Source organism: Bufo gargarizans, chromosome 5 (assembly GCF_014858855.1).
Source record: "Bufo gargarizans isolate SCDJY-AF-19 chromosome 5, ASM1485885v1, whole genome shotgun sequence".
Classification (NCBI taxonomy): domain Eukaryota; kingdom Metazoa; phylum Chordata; class Amphibia; order Anura; family Bufonidae; genus Bufo; species Bufo gargarizans.
The window spans coordinates 84,358,769-84,382,662 of NC_058084.1; the positions used below are offsets into that span (position 1 = coordinate 84,358,769).

At 44.4% G+C, this 23,894-nt stretch overlaps 1 protein-coding gene across 4 annotated transcripts in view; it reads left to right on the forward strand.

Moving 5' to 3' along the window:
• NDUFAF6 (NADH:ubiquinone oxidoreductase complex assembly factor 6) overlaps nt 1-18,694 on the forward strand; it is a 33,683-nt gene extending 14,989 nt beyond the window's left edge. For 3 of the 4 annotated variants that reach the window (XM_044294035.1, XM_044294038.1, XM_044294037.1), the window contains exons 7-9: nt 13,498-13,599; nt 16,108-16,164; nt 18,526-18,694. In XM_044294035.1, coding sequence (XP_044149970.1) covers nt 13,498-13,599; nt 16,108-16,164; nt 18,526-18,654 — 288 coding nt within the window. In that variant the 3' untranslated portion in view covers nt 18,655-18,694. The remainder of the gene's footprint in view (nt 1-13,497; nt 13,600-16,107; nt 16,165-18,525) is intronic. The other variant, XM_044294036.1, reaches the window with a different exon arrangement.
• Nucleotides 18,695-23,894: the final 5,200 nt, after the last annotated feature.

A 23,894-nucleotide genomic window follows, 5' to 3' on the forward strand; every position in this document is an offset into this window, starting at 1 on the left:
ATTGCGGTTCACAGCGCGGGCACGGGCTTCACGCGTTTGTGTGAACGAGCCCTTATATTGAGAAAATGGCACACTATCTGGCATCACAAGCGACTGACGTGGCAGAGATGCCTCCTGTGATGCCACACCTGCTCACCTTTCTCCATTCTGCAGTAGGTGTTATTGATGGAATCACTTCTTCATAACGCAGAACCTGATTTTTCCCCCAGAGGTGAGGGGCGTTACACAGGCACCGCTTATCTCTTCCTACATAAGCGGTCTTTTGTAGGAAGTCTCCTTGGCCAACCTTCGCTGACACGTAGTATTCCCCTCTTTTTGAAAAGAGATTCTTCAGCAGCGGCTGTGTGTATGATACAGGGGTGTGCCCTGGCTGCTGCAGTGTGCTTCCTCTTCCATGCAAAGTATTAGTTCCAGCGCCCGGGGCTGCAGGGAACAGCTGAATGGAGGGGATGCGGGGTGTCGTACCCTCAGCGATCGGATATTAAGGACCAATCCTGACTAGAGATGAGCGAATCGACTTCGGATGGTACATCTGAAGTTGATTCGCTAAAAACGTTGTTGTAATGTTACTAATACTCTACTAGAATGTATTGTATCCGATGAGCCAAAGTTATTACTTCTCAAAGTCGCGCAAGACTTTGCGTAATAACTTTGGGAATTAATACTGTAAAAAACCTTGGCACTGAACTTGGGTTCGGTTTCCAAGGTACCAGCTGAGTTCGGCACCACGTTTTTTTACAGTAATAATTAATTCCCAAAGTTATTACACGAAGTCTTGTGCGGTCTAATAACTTCGGCTCATTGGAGCCAATACATTCTAATACTGTATGGAGCGGAAACCCCATGCAGTATTACAACACAGTTTTTAGCGAATGGACTTCGCATGTATCATCCAAAGTCTATTCGCTCATCCCTAATCCTGACGATAGGTTATGAATATCAGGAGCCTGGAAAACCCCGTTAAAATATATGCATTAAGCCTCCTTCACACACAATTGTTATTCAGCTTTTTTTAAAAGCTTGTAAAAACACGTTGTGTATGAGCAGCAAAGTACCTTGGCCAAGATTTTCTAAAGGGCCTGCGCCTAGAATTTGTCTAAAAAGTGATGCATTTTGGTGCAAATTGCCCTAAAATTGCTCTTAAATTTTTTTTTCCTGCTCGTCTGAAAAGGGAGCGTGGCCTAAGATTCAACGTTTTGCACCAACATTGTGCCACAATTCTGTCATAACTTTTAGTTTTTCTCAAAGTAAGCCAACCAATAGTTGGTACAGAGCTAGACAAAAGTGGTTTTAGCCTAAAGGGGTATTTTGGTTTCAGCAAATATTATTATTATCATATATTTTTATATTATTTTTGTATAATGAAAAGTTTTCAATATCTCTGCTTGCTGTCATTTAATATAAGCCTTCGTTGTTTACTTCCAGTGGATAAAAACCTGTCCTGGTCATGTGGTGATCACACGAGGTGAACAGCTCATTACAATACAGGTCTCAGAGCTGTGTCCAAGTACCTGTTTGGGCGTCACAGGACCAGGACAGATTTGTATCCACAGGAAGTTAACAATAAAGGTTCCTATTCAATAGCAGCAAGCAGAGATCTTGAAATCCATGAAGAATTGATGCTGAAATAAAACTGAAAAATTGTATTGTTATTACTCTATATTAATTTCATTATACAAAGAATTCTCCTTTAACCACTTCAACCCCGCTAGCTGAAACCCCCTTCATGACCAGGCCACTTTTTACACTTCTGCACTACACTACTTTCACCGTTTATTGCTCGGTCATGCAACTTACCACCCAAATGAATTTTACCTCCTTTTCTTCTCACTAATAGAGCTTTCATTTGGTGGTATTTCATTGCTGCTGACATTTTTACTTTTTTTGTTAATAATCAAAATTTAACGATTTTTTTTTGCAAAAAAAAGACATTTTTCACTTTCAGCTGTAAAATTTTGCAAAAAAAACGACATCCATATATAAATTTTTCGCTAAATTTATTGTTCTACATGTCTTTGATAAATAAAAAAAATGTTTGGGCAAAGAAAAAAAATGGTTTGGGTAAAAGTTATAGCGTTTACAAACTATGGTACAAAAATGTGAATTTCCGCTTTTTGAAGCAGCTCTGACTTTCTGAGCACCTGTCATGTTTCCTGAGGATCTACAATGCCCAGACAGTAGAAAAACCCCACAAATGACCCCATTTCGGAAAGTAGACACCCTAAGGTATTCGCTGATGGGCATAGTGAGTTCATAGAACTTTTTATTTTTTGTCACAAGTTAGCGGAAAATGATGATTTTTTTTTTTTTTTTTTTTTTTTTCTTACAACGTCTCATATTCCACTAACTTGTGACAAAAAATAAAAACTTCCATGAACTCACTATGCCCATCACAAAATACCTTTGGGTGTCTTCTTTCCAAAATGGGGTCACTTGTGGCGTAGTTATACTGCCCTGGCATTTTAGTGGCCCAGATGTGTGAGAAGAAGTTTGCAATCAAAATCTGTAAAAAATGACCAGTGAAATCCGAAAGGTGCACTTTGGAATGTGGGTCCCTTTGCCCACCTAGGCTGCAAAAAAGTGTCACACATCTGGTATCGCCGTACTCAGGAGAAGTTGGGGAATGTGTTTTGGGGTGTCATTTTACATATACCCATGCTGGGTGAGAGAAATATCTTGGCAAAAGACAACTTTTCCAATTTTTTTTATACAAAGTTGGCATTTGACCAAGATATTTATCTCACCCAGCATGGGTATATGTAAAATGACACCCCAAAACACATTCCCCAACTTCTCCTGAGTACGGCGATACCACATGTGTGACACTTTTTTGCAGCCAAGGTGGGCAAAGGGGCACATATTCCAAAGTGCACCTTTCGGATTTTGCAGGCCATTTTTTACACATTTTGATTGCAAAGTACTTCTCACACATTTGGGCCCGTAAATTGCCAGGGCAGTATAACTACGCCACAAGTGACCCCATTTTGGAAAGAAGACACCCCAAGGTATTCCGTGAGGGGCATGGCGAGTTCCTAGAATTTTTTATTTATTGTCACAAGTTAGCGGAAAATGATGATTTTTTTTTTATTTTTATTTTTTTCCTTACAAAGTCTCATATTCCACTAACTTGCGATAAAAAATTCTAGGAACTCGCCATGCCCCTCACGGAATACCTTGGGGTGTCTTCTTTCCAAAATGGGGTCACTTGTGGGGTAGTTATACTGCCCTGGCATTCTAGGGGCCCTAATGTGTGAGAAGTACTTTGCAATCAAAATGTGTAAAAAATGGCCTGCGAAATCCGAAAGGTGCTCTTTGGAATGTGGGCCCCTTTGCCCACCTAGGCTGCAATAAAGTGTCACACATCTGGTATCGCCGTACTCAGGAGAAGTTGGGGAATGTGTTTTGGGGTGTCATTTTACATATACCCATGCTGGGTGAGAGAAATATCTTGGCAAAAGACAACTTTTCCAATTTTTTTTATACAAAGTTGGCATTTGACCAAGATATTTATCTCACCCAGCATGGGTATATGTAAAATGACACCCCAAAACACATTCCCCAACTTCTCCTGAGTACGGCGATACCACATGTGTGACACTTTTTTTGCAGCCTAGATGCGCAAAGGTGCTCAAATTCCTTTTAGGAGGACATTTTTAGACATTTGGAGCCCAGACTTCTTCTCACGCTTTAGGGCCCCTAAAAAGCCAGGGCAGTATAAATACCCCACATGTGACCCCACTTTGGAAAGAAGACACCCCAAGGTATTCAATGAGGGGCCTGGCGAGTTCATAGAATTTTTTTTTTTTTTTTTGCATAAGTTAGCGGAAATTGATTTTTTTTTATTTTTTTTTTTTTTATTTTTTCTCACAAAGTCTCACTTTCCGCTAACTTGGGACAAAAATTTTAATCTTTCATGGACTCAATATGCCCCTCAGCGAATACCTTGGGGTGTCTTCTTTCCAAAATGGGGTCATCTGTGGGGTGTTTGTACTGCCCTGGCATTTGAGGGTCTCCGCAATCATTACATGTATGGCCAGCATTAGGAGTTTCTGCTATACTCCTTATATTGAGCATACAGGTAATGAGATTTTTTTTTTTCCATTCAGCCTCTGGGCTGAAAGAAAAAAATGAACGGCACAGATTTCTTCATTCGCATCGATCAATGTGGATGAAAAAATCTCTGCCCAAAAAAAAAAAGGAGGGGAAAGGCGTCTGCCAGGACATAGGAGCTCCGCCCAACATCCATACCCACTTAGCTCGTATGCCCTGGCAAACCAGATTTCTCCATTCACATCAATCGATGTGGATGAATAAATCATTGCCGGAATTTTTTATTTTTTTTTATATACAAAGTGTTTGCCAAAGCATAGGAACGCCGCCTCCTCCTCAGCTCGTATGCCTTGGCAAACGTATCTTTTACTGCAGAGGAGAAATCTCGTCTTGCAGCGCCGCATACACAGACTTGCGTGTAATCTGACAGCAGCGCAATGCTTCTGTCAGAATGCACATCAGTGCTGCAGCTGGTCGATCGGTTGGTCCACCTGGAAGGTAAAAAAAACAGGCCGCAACGCAATAATTTTATTAACTTTGGAACAGAACATATAAACTTTAACTTTTTAAACTAAACATTAACCTTTTTGCTTACTGGTGTTTTTTTTTTTTTACCTTTTATAGAACAAACCTCTCCTTCCCCATGGGTCAATGTGCAAAGCGCAAATCGCCCAAAGGTGTGGCGAAGTGCATTATGCACTTTGTGAAAGGAGAGGTTTGCAGCAGCTCTGTGTGAATGGGCCCTAATAGTCCTGTGTGCCTGTCCTGGTGAGATGTGATCCCTATGCTAGGTGTACCTGTGTGTGGTACTTCCGGAAACACTCCCCTAAGCATAGGGCAGGGTGGTCAGGACAGTCAGGACAGAAATAGCGGGTGTCACGCCTTATTCCACTCCTGCTACAGACACGACATCTTTTTCGGGGTGACGGTTGGGTTGAGGTACCAGGAACGACATTGGGGAAATGTCGCTCGTGTAGACGGCTAACTACACTGGTGGATGGGGCCACGGAACCTCCTGGGTACAGGAGGTTCGCGATGATCTCTTCCTGAAATTTGAGGAAGGATCCTGTTCTCCCAGCCTTCCTTTAGAAAACAAAACTATTATACAGAGCCAATTGAATCAAATATACAGACACCTTCTTATACCAGCGTCTGGTTCTGCGGGACACTAAATACGGAGACAACATCTGGTCATTGAAGTCCACCCCTCCCATGTGAAGGTTATAGTCGTGGACTGAGAGGGGCTTTTCAATGACACGGGTTGCTCGCTCAATTTGTATTGTCGTGTCTGCGTGAATGGAGGAGAGCATGTAAAAGTCACGCTTGTCTCTCCATTTCACCGCAAGCAGTTCTTCGTTACACAATGCGGCCCTCTCCCCCCTTGCAAGACGGGTGGTAACGAGCCGTTGGGGGAAGCCCGCGCGACTAGTTCGCGCGGTGCCACAGGCGCCAATCTGTTCTAGAAACAAATGGCTAAAGAGGGCCACACTTGTGTAGAAATTGTCTACATAAAGATGGTACCCCTTGCCGAATAAGGGTGACACCAAGTCCCAGACTGTCTTCCCACTGCTCCCCAGGTAGTCAGGGCAACCGACCGGCTCCAGGGTCTGATCTTTTCCCTCATAGACACGAAATTTGTGGGTATAGCCTGTGGCCCTTTCACAGAGCTTATACAATTTGACCCCATACCGGGCACGCTTGCTTGGGATGTATTGTTTGAAGCCAAGGCGCCCGGTAAAGTGTATTAGGGACTCGTCTATGCAGATGTTTTGCTCAGGGGTATACAAATCTGCAAATTTCTGGTTGAAATGGTCTATGAGGGGCCGAATTTTGTGGAGCCGGTCAAAAGCTGGGTGGCCTCTGGGACGGGAGGTGGTGTTGTCGCTAAAGTGCAGGAAACGCAGGATGGTCTCAAATCGTGTCCTGGACATGGCAGCAGAGAACATGGGCATGTGATGAATTGGGTTCGTGGACCAATATGACCGCAATTCATGCTTTTTTGTCAGGCCCATGTTGAGGAGGAGGCCCAGAAAAGTTTTAATTTCGGAAACTTGGACTGGTTTCCACCGGAAAGGCTGGGCATAAAAGCTTCCCGGGTTGGCGGTTATAAATTGTGTGGCATACCGATTTGTTTCGGCCACGACTAAGTCCAAGAGCTCCGCAGTCAAGAAGAGCTCAAAAAATCCCAGGGCCAATCCGATCTGAGCTGTCTCAACCCGAACTCCAGACTGGGCAGTGAAAGGGAAAACTACAGGTGCGGCTGAAGTTGGGGACTGCCAATCAGGGTTTGCCAGCACCTCAGGGATTCTAGGGGCTCTACGGGCCCGTCTTTGCGGTGGCTGCGACGGGGTCACTACTGCTCGTGCCACCGTACCAGCTTCAACTGCCCTTCTGGTGCTCGCCACTTCACCAGGTTGTACGGCAGTGCTGGTACTAGGTCCAGGAAGGGCTGCGCTGCTGGTGTATGCCTCACCACGTAATCCGACAGCACCAGCCCCACTCTGCTGCTCTTGAAGCGGATCCTGCGCAACCTGCGGTCTAGCGACACGGGGCCGGGTACGCCTGGTGCTATCAGGGACCTCAGCCTCCTCGTCCGAACTTTGGGTCAGAGAGCCACTGCTTTCTACAGGTTCGTATTCTGACCCGCTAGATTCATCAGATGAGGGTTCCCATTCCCCATCCGACTGGGTCAGAAGCCTGTAGGCCTCTTCAGAAGAATACCCCCTGTTTGACATTTGGGCAACTAAATTTAGGGGTATTCCCTGAGACTACCCAAGAAAAAAAGCAAGCCTGTCTTACAAATGGGAGGCTAGCGAAGTACCGGAGGCCGCTAGGGTTGATAAAAAATATCAAAACTGGTTTTTTTTTATCGCCGCAGCGCGTGTAAAGTGAATGTGCAGTGATCAAAAAAAAAAAATTTTTTGTCACTGCGGTGGGGTGGGTGAACGCACGTGTGGGCGACCGATCAGGCCTGATCGGGCAAACACTGCGTTTTGGGTGGAGGGCGAGCTAAGGTGACACTAATACTATTATAGATCTGACTGTGATCAGTTTTGATCACTTCCAGATACTATAAAAGTACAAATGCTGATTAGCGATACGCTAATCAGCGAACAACGGACTGCGGTGCGGTGGGCTGGGCGCTAACTGATCGCTAACTACCTAACCAAGGGGCCTAAACTATACCTAAAACCTAACGGTCAATAACAGTGAAAAAAAAAAGTGACAGTTTACACTCATCACTTTTTTCCTTTCACTAGTGATTGACGGGGGTGATCTGGGGCTAGTGTGTGGTGTTGGTGTACTCACTGTGAAGCCTGCTCCTCTGCTGGATCCAACCGACCAAAAGGACCAGCAGAGGAGCAGGGCAGCCATATAACAGATCATATTTACTAATATGATCTGCTATATGGCTTCTGATTTGGATTTTTAAAAAATCAGCAACCTGCCAGCCGCGATCATTGGCTGGCAGGTTGCTGACGAAATACTGCTTTAACTTTTGCCGGCCCGCGATGCGCATGCGCGGGCCGGCTCTGACCGAAATCTCGCGTCTCGCGAGATGGCGCACGGATGCGTCCAGGAGGAGTAAATCAACCACCTTCTGGACGCATCCGTGCGTTAGGCGGTCCGGAGGTGGTTAAAGGATAACTGTCATATTTTTATCAAAAAATCTATTTTAGAATATGTTACTGCTGCAGCAGCATTATGCATAAAGCAATCGTTTATTCACTTACCACTGTTTTCCTTGAGTTTTCCCCTTAGTTACGGTTGTTTTGAATACTACATTATGAGGATCATATCAAGATGGCTCCTCTGCCAGTTCTCTGAGGCCAAAACTGCCTTTCCTCAGGTCACATACACACTTGCTGTAGCCAGCAGCTCCCTGCCAGCCAATCAGATTGGATTACTGAGAGACACGCCTCCTTACTCTGAAGCCTAAAGCAGGCATGCAGTGTGAAGGACCGCCCCTGTGTCTTCCTAACCGGAGACAGATGAGCCATAGCAATTGTCTTTAAGGGGGGAGGGGAAAGGGACAGAGGACATTAATGAAAGCTGTTATTTGACAATCATTGACAGACTAACTCAGGTACACATGCCTAGCTCTAATAAAAAATGACAGTTATCCTTTAAGGGAACATTCACAGGACTGTAAGGCCCCTTTCACACGAGCTTAACGGATTGGCTCAGGATGCGTTCAGGGTGCATTCAGTGAAACTCGCACCATTTTGCAAGCAAGTTCAGTCAGTTTTGTCTGCGATTTGCGTTCAGTTTTTTCCGCGCGGGTGCAATGCGTTTTGATGCAGTTTTCACGCACGGGCGTTTTTCACACGGGTGATAAAACTAAAGCTTAACAAACAACATCTCTTAGCAACCATCACTGAAAAACGCATTGCTTCCGCACTTGCTTGCGGATGCGATGCCTTTTTTACACTGAAGCCCCATTCACTTCTATGGGGCCAGGGCTGTGTGAAAAACTATATAGAACATGCTACGTTTTTCACGCAACGCAGAACTGATGCTTGAAAAAAAAAACCGCTCATTTACACAGACACATTGAAATGAATGGGTCAGGATTCAGGGCGGGTGCTATGCGTTCACGTGACGCATCACACCCACGCAGAAAACTCGTTCGTATGAAAGGGGCCTAAGTGTTTTGGAGTCCGCCACGTGCACGCCGCATCACGGTGCAGATCCATTGACTTCAATAGGTGTGTGGTCTGCATGTTGCAGCAAAGTATAAAACATATCCGTGCAGGGGCTCCATAAAGGATAGGACATATCCTAAACTTTGCCGCAACATGCATGCCACGGACCCGTTAAACTCAATGGTGCATGTTTACTATAATGACTGCGCATAAATGCTGTTTTAGACTCTTATTATTATTATTATTTTTTTGTCGCATTGACTACTGAAAATGTGCCTGTTTTGGAAGCATTTGTGCCTCATTCACCTATTTTAATTTTTGAGACTAATTCAGAAGTTTTCTAACTTTTACGCCAATTTATATAAGTGCGCCTGATTTAGTCGCAAAAACTGTCTAATTTCTACTCCATTCCAGGGCTGGCGTACTTTTCTTCATCTGTTTTGAGTGGTGATTTGAGACATGCACCTACTTTCTGCTCACTTGTGCAACATTATCATGCCTGTACTAATTAGACCAGTCTTAGTGAATATGAACCTGTCGTACTATAAAACAACCACCAGAGGTCAGACTAACAGCAATACGCCCAGTGTAATTCATGAAGTGCTGTGAAACTTTTAATAAATAGTAGGCAAAAGACCTTTCAAAATTTACGCCTAAAAACGAGGTGAGCTTGGTAACTGTGCTCCAGTGGGTCCGCACTGTAATGTGACGAGCACGCGGCCAGTATCCGTGTTTTGCAGATCTGCAGTTTGCAAAACACGGTCGAGTAAATCGCCCGCTAACCAAAAGCAGTTGGTAAGTGACAAAAGGCTGCAGAGGCCGTCGGGTTAATATATCATTTTAATCTTCCACCTTATTCAGTAGATCAGAGTCTGACATTATTAGCGGGGAGAGGAGCACAGAGGATTTTCAGCTTTACGCTGCTGAATATAATTTAATCATCTCACAGATGTCGGCAAATCTGGGGATTAATCTTGCGCCTCTGTCTGTAGATTAATTTACTTCTCCTATATCATGTTATTTCTAGTGTGTCATGTACCTACAGATCTGTGGAAATACTACATGAATCCTCTTTGAGACGACCACCCAAAATTTCATTGCACAGTGGTCTTCTGGGGAGCAGGGTCTTCTCCAGGAAGATGTCCAGTGTGAATAATAATATGGCGGAACTGAAAACCCATCGCAGGAAATCTGGTCTGGATGGGGGGGTGGTCTTCCTAAAGAAGTGGTCCTTTGGGGAAAATGACTGATTTCAGAGTAGATTAGTTCAGGTCTCGGAGGCAGCAGGAAAGCTCTGCGAGGCTTATATGTGTGACATCATTTCTGATTTATGATGTCCGGTAAGATGAATGCAGCAGTCGCTGGCTCCGAGGCAGTTATTGCTGTTTTTATGTCATTTTTCCTGTACATTTGTATTTCTACTGATGGATGAAAATAATCACAGAAGATTACTTGATTGGGACAAATCAGCTGCTTTGTAGATGAACTACATTGAAGAAGAACCATATGGACGACCCTGCTGTTCTTATTGTGCCATTTTTTTAATATTTATTATTATATATTTTTTTTCTTTCCTATCATGTTTAAAGGGGTTCTGCACTTTGTTTAAATTGACCTATCCTCTGGATAGATCATCAGCCTCTGATCGGCGGGGGTCCGACACCCGGGACCCCCGCCGATCAGCTGTTTGAGAAGGCCACTGGCGCTCCAGCAGTGCCGCGGCCTTCTCACTGTTTACCACTGGCCCATTCAAGTGAACAGAGCTTAGCTGCGCCCAGGCAAGTTGATACTAGCTGTGACGTCACTGGGCCTGCGGTAAACAGTGAGAAGGCCGCGGCACTGCTGGAGCGCCGCTGCCTTCTCAAACAGCTGATCGGGGGGGGGGGGGTCCTGGGTGTCGTACCCCCGCCGATCAGATGCTGATGATCTATCTAGGGGATAGGTCATCAGTTTAAACAAAGTGCAGAACCCCTTTAAGCCAATGTCTGTTTTTTTTGGTCCCTCAGTGAACTGCTGATTACAGATCAGTTGATCACTATGGGTAAAACCACTAGCTAAGTGCTCACAGCTATGTATTCCGACTCCATTATAAGGCCCCATTCACACAACCGTATTTTTTCTCCTCATCCGATCCGGATTTTTCCGGATAGAATGTAGACCCATTTATTTCAATTGGTCCGCAAAAAAATGCGGACAGCACACCGTGTTCTGTCCGTGCCGTATCCCCACAAAAAAAGGACCTGTCCTATTCGTGTCCTTTTTGCGGATGAGGATAGGCATTGTTACAATGGATCCGCCAAAAAACCTGATGCAACGCGTTTTGCAGACCACAAAATTCATACGGTCATGTGATTGCACCCTAAGGCCTCTTTCACACGGGCGTTGCGGGAAATTTCCGCGCGAGTGCAAAACATTGTAATGCGTCTTGCACGCGCGTGAGAAAAATCTGCATGTTTGGTACCCAAACCCGAACTTCTTCACAGAAGTTCGGGCTTGGGAACGGTGTTCTGTAGATTGTATGTATTATTTTTCCTTATAACATGGTTATAAGGGAAAATAATAGCATTCTGATACAGAATGCATAGTACAATAGGGCTGGAGGGGTTAAAAAAAATAATTTAACTCTCCTTAATCCACTTGATCGCGCAGCCCGGCTTCTCTTCTGTCTTCTTTTTTGCTGTGTGCAGGAAAAGGACCTGTGGTGACGTCACTCCGGTCATCACATGGTCCGTCACATGATCTTTTACCATGGTGATGGATCATGTGATGACCGGAGTGACGTCACCACAGGTCCTTTTCCTGCACACAGCAAAAAAGAAGACAGAAGAGAAGCCGGGCTGTGCGAGCAAGTGGATTAAGGCGAGTTAAATTATAAAAAAATAAATAAATTTAACCCCTCCAGCCCTATTGTACTATGCGTTCTGTATTCAGAATGCTATTATTTTCCCTTATAACCATGTTATAAGGGAAAATAATAATGATTGGGTCCCCATCCCGATCGTCACCTAGCAACTGTGCGTGAAAATCGCACTGCATCCGCACTTGCTTGCGGATGCTTGCGATTTTCACGCAACCCCGATCATTTCTAAGGGGCCTGCGTTGCGTGAAAAACGCACAAAGAGGAGCATGCTGCTATTTTCACGCAACGCACAAGTGATGCGTGAAAATCACCGCTCGTGTGCACAGCCCCATAGAAATGAATGGGTCCGGATTCAGTGCGGGTGCAATGCGTTCAACTCACGCATTGCACCCGCACGGAAAACTCGCCCCATGTGAAAGGGGCCTAAGGGTGTATTTACACTTTGAAGAATTGCCTGCGATTATCCCAGTTATTTCAATGGCGTTTGCAGAAATCAATGTGCATGCTGCAGAACAAAAAAAACAATAACACATTGGGGATGATTTACAAAGGCGGACTTTTTACGCCGGTCTTTGTTTTCCCTCGACTTAAAATAGGCGCACCTCCAGCAGTCTGTGCGCCTGGTGTAAAAACGACTTCAGCCCCTGACCGGAGTAGTTTTTCGCCAACATTTACACCTGTTCCCAGGTGTACTGTAAATGTTGGTAAATTTGCCGAGGCCGGTGTCCCAGCCCCCATCATTCCCTTGACCACAGTGCAGAAACGCCCATGAGACCAAATGTTGCTGCACAGACATTTTAAGAATGGCGCCAAAAACTGACGTAGCACCACTTGTAAATAAACCCCATTCAGTTTTATAGAACTGATTCTCCACTGCAAAAACTTCTGCAACAAATCTGCTGCATGTGAATTGTCCATGCTTGTTAATATAAATGGGGAGAGGGGGCAATAAGCTGCAGGTAGATGCTGACACAGTGCTGCAGCCCCTTCCCGCCAGTCAGACCCCGACCAATCAGAAAGTGTTGGAATATCCTTGCAATAATCGTCTAAAATGATTAGACAATGGTTGATCATGGAGAGAACTGTGACCCTATGTCCCTGGCTGGCAGTAATTTAGAATACATTCCCCTGGTAATAAAAGGGTTTTCCAAGATTTTGTTACTGATGACCTACCCTCTGGATAGGTCATCCGTATCTGATCTGTGCTAGTCCGACACCCGAGACCCCTGCCGATCAGCCGTTTTGACAAGGCAGCGACGCTTGTGTGAGTACCGGCGCCATTGTGTAGTGGCTGTGCTTGGTATTGCACTCAGCCCCATTCACTTGAAAGGGGCTAAGCAGCTCCTAGGCCACATGACACATGAACGTGTCATCACCACGCCTAGGAAAAGCAGAGAGAAAGCCGCGGAGCTCACGGGAGCAGAGATGCCTTCTCTAACAGCTGATCAGCGGTGGTCTCGGGGGTCGGACCCCCACACCTATCAAATACTGATAACCTATCCTGAGGATAGGTCAACAGTAAAATCTCGGAAAACCCCTTTAACCTCTCTTCTACCCTAGACCACCAGAAAAACCATAGTTCACCAGGTATTACACTCTCTCTTCCACCCTAGACAACAAAGCAAGGGACATTACTCTAAACTACTAATTAAAGGGGTTCTTCGGGGGAAAGAATTATCTTTTAAATGGCTCAGAATGGTGTAAATAAAATAAAAAGGCATACCTCCCCAATCCTCTGCCACTGCCATTCCAAGGCTGCACCGGTCAATGACGTCTTGACTCATGTGACCTCTGCAGCCAGTACTTGACCATGAGAGGGATGCATCGCGTTGTGGAGCCGGGTACAAGCATTTCCCATATTTTCTGCTTGCATCTTGGAGCATGAGATGTGTCCGGTATGCTGAATGGCTTAAGATTTATTTCATTTTATTTTCTCCTCAGCACGGAGCTTCACAAGAAGATTTCATCCGAGGCAGCCTGGAGAGAAATGTCAAAGATGTTATATTCGATATTGCTAGTCAGGCCCACGTGCACTTGGAACATGTGAGTTAATCCTTTTTTGTTTTCTTTAATTAAGACAGTTTTGTCTCCAGTAAGTTCACATTTTTATTTTCACTCTTTGTAGTTGACCTTTCTGTATGATATATATATTAGAGATAAGCAAACCTTTACGGATTTGGTTTGTTTAGGTTCGCCAAAACGAGAGAGTGTCTGGGGGGGGGGGGGGGGGGGGGGGGAAATAATCTTTCTCATTATGGAGATCGCCTAGTATGTGGAGTACTTATTGGTCTCCCTAATGATAAAGAGTACTCCACAAGGCCAGTCAACTAAGCAAGGAAAAAATCTCTTCAGACGTCCTGGTTATCTTGTCCTTCAAGAAAGAGAACTAGCTTGCTTGTTTCATTAAGAGAAGTGTAAACTTGGTGGGATGCTCTAGTTCTCGTGTCTCACTTTCAGTTGGATATTACTTTGGGGTCTCTGTGGTTCATCTGAAATGAATCCCAAAATGGTAAAATAGAAATGCTCATTCTTAAATGGGTTGTCTGCTTTCAGTATACTGATGACCTATCCTCCGGTGTATAGAAAGGAGCAATCCAATTCAAGTGAATAGGGACAGCAGAGCTGTAATTACACATGCTCGCTGCACGGCGAGCAGGTAAATAGTGAGGAGAAAACAGCACTAGTACGAGCGCTGTGTTATCTTTACACAGCCGATTGGCAGGTGCCTTCCACCCTTTTAAACATGCTAATGTAGCAAAACTGGGAAAATAGCTAAGCCAGTTTCACATCTGCAACTAGCTCTTTCAGGACAAAAGCCCTTTATCACAGAAAAGCAGATGGAAACAGCTTTTCTAGTTGCAAGGCCTTGGGGGACCTCTGGGTGGGTACTATTTTATTATGGATATCCATTAATATATGTGATGACTATTGTAGACTACGCAACGCACCTCTTGATTTCTGGGAAACATATATGCAAATTATCATATCTAACATCTACTTGCATCAGATAGACTTAGGCCTACAAGACTGTGCACACATACTTCACATACTAGGCACTCTCCATAATGAGAGAGTACTCCCCTGACAACTCCTATATTCTCTCTCTCTCTCTCTCTCTAATTCGCAAAACACAAATCACAAAAAATTTGGTTTCGTGTTAATACAAACTTTTTGAGAAATTCGGAACAAATCCCGAACTGGTAGGGTCGATTTTCTCATTCTTAAAATATATAATATAATATAAAATATATATATATGTATGTATGTATAATGTCATTTATATTCACAAGCATTTTGCAGAAATGTGTGGTTTTCAGATGAACACCGCTACTATAACTACCACACCTGGATCCATGGTTTCCTGTTCCCCTGAAATTATACCTCCACATGAGCATATTCTGATGCATCCCATTGGCGCTTAGTGGTGTCTGATGAAATGGGAGAGCAAAGGGCCATGGATACAACAATGCCGTCCTTTTTAGCCAAATATTGCCCTTTTGTAGGTTCCTTTACTAGGAGACCATATTGAAAGTTGGAGGTAGAACTGGAGGTACACTTGAATGATATGTCTGGCTGCAAGATGGTGCTTAGGACCTTATTGTATATAGCAGGCACTGAGCTCAATAATAAATCTGTGGACAGTCTTCAGCATTTATCCCAGTGTTGGCTGCAGGTAGCCACAATTTTATAATTGAACTCTATAGCTGTTCATCATGTTGATTATTTTTTTATTTTTATTTTTTATTAATACATTTTTTTAACTTGGGATTTTTCTTGAAACTCTGTTGCATTTATTTTTTACAACATGTTTACTCCCATAAAAGGAAGGGGGGGAGGGTGGCGGACGACACACATCATCATATGATCACTTACATAATATACTGCAATACATAAGTAGTGCAGTGTATTATGCCTGTCATTTTACATTGAAAGGCAGCCTATTAGCCCTTTCCTCTGGCAGAGTTTAATAGGCTTCAGTACATGGCAGACTCAGAGGCGATTGTTAGGCCTTCAGCTGCCATAGCAATCATCATCCTCCTGCAACCAGAGGAAGCTCCCCTTTCCTGAACCCAGTTAGATGACGCAGTCGCTATTGACCACCCATATGTATTTACCTAACTTCCATCGCACTTGATAGTTTCCAGTGGAGAATCGCTGGTACTGTGGTTGCTCTTCAGAATACCACTGTTGTTCTGAGCCTACAGCAGTCATGGGCCGTTCATCGGCCATTTGATGCTACCGCCATTCACCAGCCTTCGTGGTAGCATGCTAACATGTTCACTGGCTAAGGCCAATGAACAGGACGTTATCAGTACAGACTTGGAAAGGATTAGAGCAGGGGGCATCAGATCTGCGGCATGGGACCAGAGGGACATTTTAAAAGGGAGTATGTTGTTGTTTTTTTTGTTTTTTTTTTTATTCTAGACTGCACTAAGCATAATTATAAAATATCTCGGATAACCCTGTTAATGCTATATTTCTACCTGTTTTATGTTTGTAACCTCAGCAATTAACTCATTGCCTCCCCTCTTCTGATCTTTTGTCCTTCAGGCTCGATCTTTTCAGAACAAAGTTCATAAAGCTGCTTTTCCTGCCTTCAACGTCACAGTAAGTGTTTGAATTACCATTTTCTTTCTTACCTACAGATTAACAAATAGAGTGAGTTTCAGGGGTTACCCAATTCTAGAAAAGTTGGTCATTTGAAGGAGTTTTATGAGATTCTGATGACATAAAGATCTTATAAATATAGCTTCTTTGTAATAAAAGAATAACAAGAAGTGACTTTGTGATCAAAATGTAGTCAATCAGCATTTTAATTCTGGTTGCCATCCAGGGTCATGTATGAAATACATTTTTTATTGCTCCAATGCATATGAAGCAACTTGGCAAACCTAAAACCCCCTACTGTTCTGTGTTTACAGCTCCCATGCAGACGTATGTCTCCAGGGTTAGAGACTATGACAAAACCTGAGTATGGTCAGATTCTTCATCATACTGTACGTCCATGCTCTCTGCCCCTTCGGTGGGTTAACAAGAGAAGGGTCCGATAGTGACTACCCAACAAAGTATATACTTCCCCTACCCCTCCCACTTGTTTGTAGTCTTTAACCATGGAGATGCATAGACGAGCACAGGCGCTGTAGACACAAAACCAAGATTTGCAAATTTGTTTAATTTTTTAAAAATTATTTTAGATGCAGTCAAAAAAAATTATTGGCTATTCAGGATTTTCCACTTTAGAGAATAAATTCAGGCTACATTCACACGACACACACTGTACGGTTTTCATGGCCATTTTTCAACTATTTATGCATCCATTTTCTGTCCATGTTTAGGCTGTTTAAAAATGGATGATTTTCATTGGGTTTTTAAGTTAAAGGGCTTGTGCAGGCCATATACAGTATATTGGAGTGCTGCCTCCTCTTCAAACAGCTGATTGGCAGGGGTGCTGGGTGTCAGACCCCTGCCGATCAGATATTGATGACCTATATTCAGGATAGGTCATCATTATATATGGCCTGCACAACCCCTTTAAAACCCCAACCTCTGCAGTGCCCTCAGTATAGATATTATGCTCCCCATAGTGCCCCCAGTATAAATAATGCACACTTTTGTGCCCCCTGTAGTTATAATGGCCCCCTTAGTGCCTCCCAGTAGTCATAATAGCCACCCAAGTTGTGCTTCAGTATAGATATTTGCTGTACCCTCACATATATTATTGCCCCAGTTGTGCCCCCAATATAATACCCTCGCCTTCCCCTTATACCCGCTAGTGCCGACATTTAAAAAAATTATAATAAAATACTCACTTTTTCCACTTGAACGCACGGAGACACTCTCTATTCACTGGATGCAGCAGTTCCTGAGCGCAGGTTTCGAGGAATGAGTGTCCACGCGTTAATCGCTGCTAGACGGGTGGACTCCTGTCTATACGGCAGTTAAAAGCGGACCCATTGATTTCAATGGGGTCCGCCTGGCCTTGCAAAGGGCCAAAAATAGAACAAGTCCTATTTTTTTACTGCGTTATTCAACGACCTTAGAAAATCGCCACGTGAATTGTATGTATGAGCACTGCCTTCTCTTCATTGTTTACCGACTCACTGTCGCAACTGCAGCGGCCAGCAGTCTAATTACAACTATGTTCTCCCGTCTGTTCAAGTTAATAGGAAGGAGCTGTCCCATAGAGGTGAATGGGGGACGCCATAGTTGTAATTTCACTGCTCGCCGCTGCAGTTGCCACAGCGAACAGGTAAGGCTGAGTTCACACTTCAGTTATTTTGATCAGTTATTGTGAGCCAAAATCAGGTGCGGGTCAAAAACCCAGAATAGGTGCATATATTTACATTACACCTGATTTCTGAGGGCGCTTCACTACTAGTTTTGGCTCACAATAACTGATGGAAATAACTGACGAAATAACTGAAGCATGGACTTGGCCTAAACAGAAGAGAAGGCAGCGCTCATACGAATGCTGCCTTTTCTTCAAACAGCCATTTGACAGCCCTGACCGGTCATCAATAGAAAAAAGCGGACAACCCTTTTAACGTGTCATTTTTAGTGCACAGTGTACGACATAAAAACAAAACCCAAAAAACTGTGGCAGAATTGCATTTCTTTTTCAACTTGATCCCATAAAGAAAGAATTATTTTTTTACAGTTTCCTACTAAATAAGATGGTAGATGGTGACAACTGCTTCTGAAAAAAGTAAGCGATCATACGGTTGTTTGAGTGGTAAAAAAGAAGGAAAATGCTTGCGGTGTAAATGGTCTCATTTGGGGCAGGAGGACATTTCAGGCCCCTCGAGCTCTAGAGCCTCTGCACCCCCTATAGTTACACCAGTGACTTGGTGCCTTGTAATATACTTATAATTTACAGTGGGGGTACATACCGTAATCTCATATCTCCCGTCCATCCAGTATATGAGATGTACTTCAATACTAATGCACGCCACTTGTTTAATTTTTCAGGTTCCTTTGGATGGTTATTTAAAAAGACTCCGGAAGTCGGATTTCAATATTTTCCATCCAAGCTTACAAAGACGCGATCCCTGGCTGCCGTTGTCTTTATATATTCAGTCCTGGAGGAAAATCTATTAAAATATATATTTTTCTAATAAAATGTCTTTTCTGTGTATTGTAACATCTCATTCTCCAGTCACGGTTATCAGAACAAGGAGATTTTCTCCTCTGCTTTAGGGCTCATGCACACGAACGTGCGGCCCGGGCCTGTATTGCCTGCACTAGGGAGCAGTTCGTGGGATTTCACTCCGTGCCTCCGCACCTCAAAGAAATAGAACATGATCTATTTTTTGCTGTGCGGACTGAATCTTGCGGATCACAGGCCCATTGAGGTGAATGGGTCCGCATCCGTACACAGCCAGTGTTCGTGGAAAATTGAAAATATCAAAAATTATTCACAAGTATGTTTAACACACAGGTTTGATTTAAACGATAAGACAATTTCAGGATTCCTTTTAAAGATCAGCAAGGTCATCGTGTGCCTAAGCCCTTAAAGGGAATGTGTCGACTATATTTTTTCTGCTGTGATTTCACCTATTGTAAATGGTGGATCTTGTGTTATCTATATATAGTAAAGCCCTGAAAATATATAGGCTTAGGGAAGTCCAAGAGAGGCGGTATATTAGTGTTCGGTACCCATCTGCGGAAGTCACCTTGACACCTGGTAGATGGGCCCAACACACGTTTGATCAAAAATGTGCACAAAGAGCTTCTATTTTTCCATTTCTAGTAGGTATTATACCACTTTAATTTAGAATGATCCCCATTTCTCAGCTCTATTGTTTGTGAATTGTTGTGCAGCCATTTTTTTTGCCTTTTTATGAAGGTGCTAGTCTAAATCTTCTTGTAGTGTGTGTGTGTGTGTGTATGTGTATATATATATATATATATAGTGGTGTTATCTTTCATTGTATTTTTGCCTGTGGTGATTATTATGAAAAGTGATCTGTACAGACCAAGAAGTGGTGCCCATTATTAGGTTTAGTAGCCAGTGTGACAACTGCAGGATGTTAGGATTTTTTTTTAAATATGGTGACGTGGAAAATCAAAAAATATCAAAAATGATTTAACCTAACGATAGGACAATTTCTGAGGACACATTCCCTTTAAGGACCACATTGCCCTATATTAGGTGCAGCTGTATTGTACAATGCATTTGGAAAGTCTTCAGACCCTTTCACTTTTATCACATTCTGTTAAGTTGCGGCCTTGTGCTAAAATAAAACAAAAAAATCAAGTTTTTGCCCCATCACGAGAAAGTGATAAGAGAATGTTTGAAATCTTTGCTAATTTATTGAAAAGGAAAATCTAAAACCTTGCATTGCCATAAGTATTCAGACCCTTTACTCAGGACTTAGTTCAAGCACCTTTGGCAGTGATTATGGGCTGCAGTCTTCTTAGGTCTGATGCCACCACCTGGATTTGGGGATTTTCTGCCATTCTTTTTTGCAGATTCTGGCCTCATGCACACGACAGTTTTTTTTCACGGTCCGCAAAAACGGGGTCCGTGGGTCCGTGATCCGTGACCGTTTTTTCGTCCGTGGGTCTTCCTTGATTTTTGGAGGATCCACGGACATGAAAAAAAAGTCGTTTTGGTGTCCGCCTGGCCGTGCGGAGCCAAACGGATCCGTCCTGAATTACAATGCAAGTCAATGGGGACGGATCCGTTTGATGTTGACACAATATGGTGCCATTTCAAACGGATCCGTCCCCATTGACTTTCAATGTAAAGTCTGGAGTTCTTTTATACCATCGGATTGGAGTTTTCTCCAATCCGATGGTATATTTTAACTTGAAGCGTCCCCATCACCATGGGAACGCCTCTATGTTAGAATATACTGTCGGATATGAGCTACTTCGTGAACCTCAGATCCGACAGTATATTCTAACACAGAGGCGTTCCCATGGTGATGGGGACGCTTCAGGTTAGAATACACTACAAACTTTGTACAAGACTGCCCCCTGCTGCCTGGCAGCACCCGATCTCTTACAGGGGGATATGATAGCACAATTAACCCCTTCAGGTGCGGCACCTAAAGGGGTTAATTGTACTATCATATTCCCCTGTAAGAGATCAGGGCTGCCAGGCAGCAGGGGGCAGACCCCCCCCCCTCCCCAGTTTGAATATCGTTGGTGGCACAGTGTGCGCCCCCCCTTCCTCCCTCTAATGTTAGAAATCGTTGGTGGCACAGTGTGCGCCCACCATCGCCCCCCCCCCCTCCCTCCCTCTATTGTATTAAATCGTTGGTGGCACAGTGTGCCAACCACCATCGGGCCCCCCCCCCCCCTCCCTCTATAGCAGTAACAACATTGGTGGCAGTGTGCGGCCTCCCATTCTCCCCCCCCCCCCCCCCCCCATCATTGGTGGCAGCGGAGTTCCGATCGGAGTCCCAGTTTAATCGCTGGGGCTCCGATCGGTAACCATGGCAACCAGGACGCTACTGCAGTCCTGGTTGCCATGGTTACTTAGCAATAGTACAACAGTAGAAGATTCATACTTACCTGCTTGCTGCTGCGATGTCTGTGAACGGCCGGGAGCTCCTCCTACTGGTAAGTGAAAGGTCTGTGCGGCGCATTGCTAAAGAACTGTCACTTACCAGTAGGTGGAGCTCCCGGCCGTTCAGACATCGCAGCAGCAAGCAGGTAACTATGAATCTTCTACTGTTGTACTATTGCTAAGTAACCATGGCAACCAGGGCTGCAGTAGCTTCCTGGTTGCCATGGTTACCGATCGGAGCCCCAGCGATTAAACTGGGACTCCGATCGGAACTCCGCTGCCACCAATGATGGGGGGGGGGGGAATGGGAGGCCGCACACTGCCACCAATGTTGTTACTGCTATAGAGCTATAGAGGGAGGGGGGCCGATGGTGGTTGGCACACTGTGCCACCAACGATTTATTACAATAGAGGGAGGGAGGGGGGGCGATGGTGGGCGCACACTGTGCCACCAACGATATTCAAACTGGGGAGGGGGGGGGGGTCTGCCCCCTGCTGCCTGGCAGCCCTGATCTCTTACAGGGGAATATGATAGTACAATTAACCCCTTTAGGTGCCGCACCTGAAGGGGTTAATTGTGCTATCATATCCCCCTGTAAGAGATCGGGTGCTGCCAGGCAGCAGGGGGCAGTCTTGTACAAAGTTTGCAGTGTATTCTAACTAGAAGCGTCCCCATGGGAACGCTTCTGTGTTAGAATATACTGTCGGAAATGAGTTTTCACGAAGTGAAAACTTAGATCAGAAAAAGCTTTTATGCAGACGGATCTTCGGATCCGTCTGTATGAAAGCAACCTACGGCCACGGATCACGGACACTGATGCCAATCTTGTGTGCATCCGTGTTCTTTCACGGACCCATTGACTTGAATGGGTCCGTGAACCGTTGTCCGTCAAAAAAATAGGACAGGTCATATTTTTTTGACGGACAGGATACACGGATCACGGCCTCAGCTGCAAAACGGTGCATTTTCCGATTTTTCCACGGACCCATTGAAAGTCAATGGGTCCGCGAAAAAAAAAACGGAAAACGGCACAACGGCCACGGATGCACACAACGGTCGTGTGCATGAGGCCTCTCTCAAGATCTGTCGGGTTGGATGAGGACCGTCGGTGGACAGCCATATTCCGGTTTTTCCAGAGATGTTTGATTGGGTTTAAGTCATGGCTCTGGCTGGGCCACTCAAGGACATTCACAGAGTTGTTTCTAAGCCACTCCTGGGTTGTCTTGATGTCTAGAGCAGGTTTTCATTAAATCTCTGAATATCTCTGTACTTTGCTCGATTCAGCTTTCTGTCAACAGTGACCTGTCCCACCTGCTGAAAAGCACCCCCACAGCATGATTCTGCCATCTCCATGCTTCACTATAGGGATGGTATTGGGCAGGTGATGAGCAGTGCCTGGTTTCCTCCAAAAATTACGCTTAGATTTGTGACCAAAAAGTTCAATCCTGGCTTGAACAGACCACAGAATCTGGTTTCCCACAGTCTGAGAGTCCTCTAGGTGCTTTTTTGCAACCTTTTGCCTTTTAAAGGTTTGCCATGTTTAAAGGTGCCACCAATAAATGAACGCTTCGTTAGACCCCCTTCAATCACAAAATGACAGCATATATTGATGTAAATGCCCATTGAACCTGACTATAAGTACTAAAAATATACAAGGTCCATACAGCATATGGAGACAGCCTGAATGAGTGCCACTGCACATAAAGATGGCTGGACAGGATGGATTTTAGGCTAGGGCTACACAGGATGGGTTTTAGGCTAGGGCTACACAACGACATGTGTCACGCGACACAGGGCACAATGTCGCGCAACAATTTTATAATGATAGTCTATGGTGTCCATCTTGGATGGATTTTTTGCTACTGTCATGTCGCAGTGCGACACCATAGACTATCATTATAAAAATTGTCGCGCGACAAAATGTCACGTGATAAATGTCGTTGTGTAGCCCTAGCCTTAAAGTGCTCATTCCTTTACTTCCCATGAACTGATTGGTGCTAGAAGTGTCTGGCTGCTGCTTATCTCCCCACTAATGGAATAATACCTGGCCGAGCCAAGCGGTCATCCTCATGAGGTTAAGGGCTCATGCACACGACCATATGTATTTTGCGGTCTGCAAAAACGGATCCGCAAAAAAATACAGATGACGTCCGTGTGCATTGGAACGGCACAGCTGGCCCTAATAAAACAGTACTATCCTTGTCCATAATGCGGACAATAATAGGACATGTTGTAATGTTTTGCGGAACGGAAACTTAATGCACACGGAGTAAAAAAAAATAAAAAACTGAATGGACACGGAAATAAATACATTCATATGCATGAGCCCTAAGACCTAGTTCACATGTCAGTGATTTCCATCAGTGATTGTGCGCCAAAACCAGAAGTGGAGGCTACACAGAGATGATGTATAAGGGCTCATGCACACAAACGTATTTTTTTTTTTTTCCGTGTCTGTGCCATTTTGTTTTGTTTTTTGGCCCTTATGTGGAACCATTCACTTAAATGGGGCTTAAAAAACGGAAACAATTCTGCGTCTGTATGTCCACATGACTGTTCCGCAAAAAAATATAGAGCCTGTCCTATTATTGTCTGTATTACGGACCAGGATACGACTGGTCTATAGAGGGCAGGACGTTCCATTTTGTGGAATGCACACGGCCAGTATCCTTGTTTTACAGATCTGCAATTTGCGGACCACAAAAACAGCAACGGTCTTGTGCATGAGGCTTAGGGGAAAGATCTGCACTTCTGTGTTTCGGACCCGCACCTGGTTTTGGCTCACAGTCACTGATCAAATCACCCAAGTGGGAACCAGGC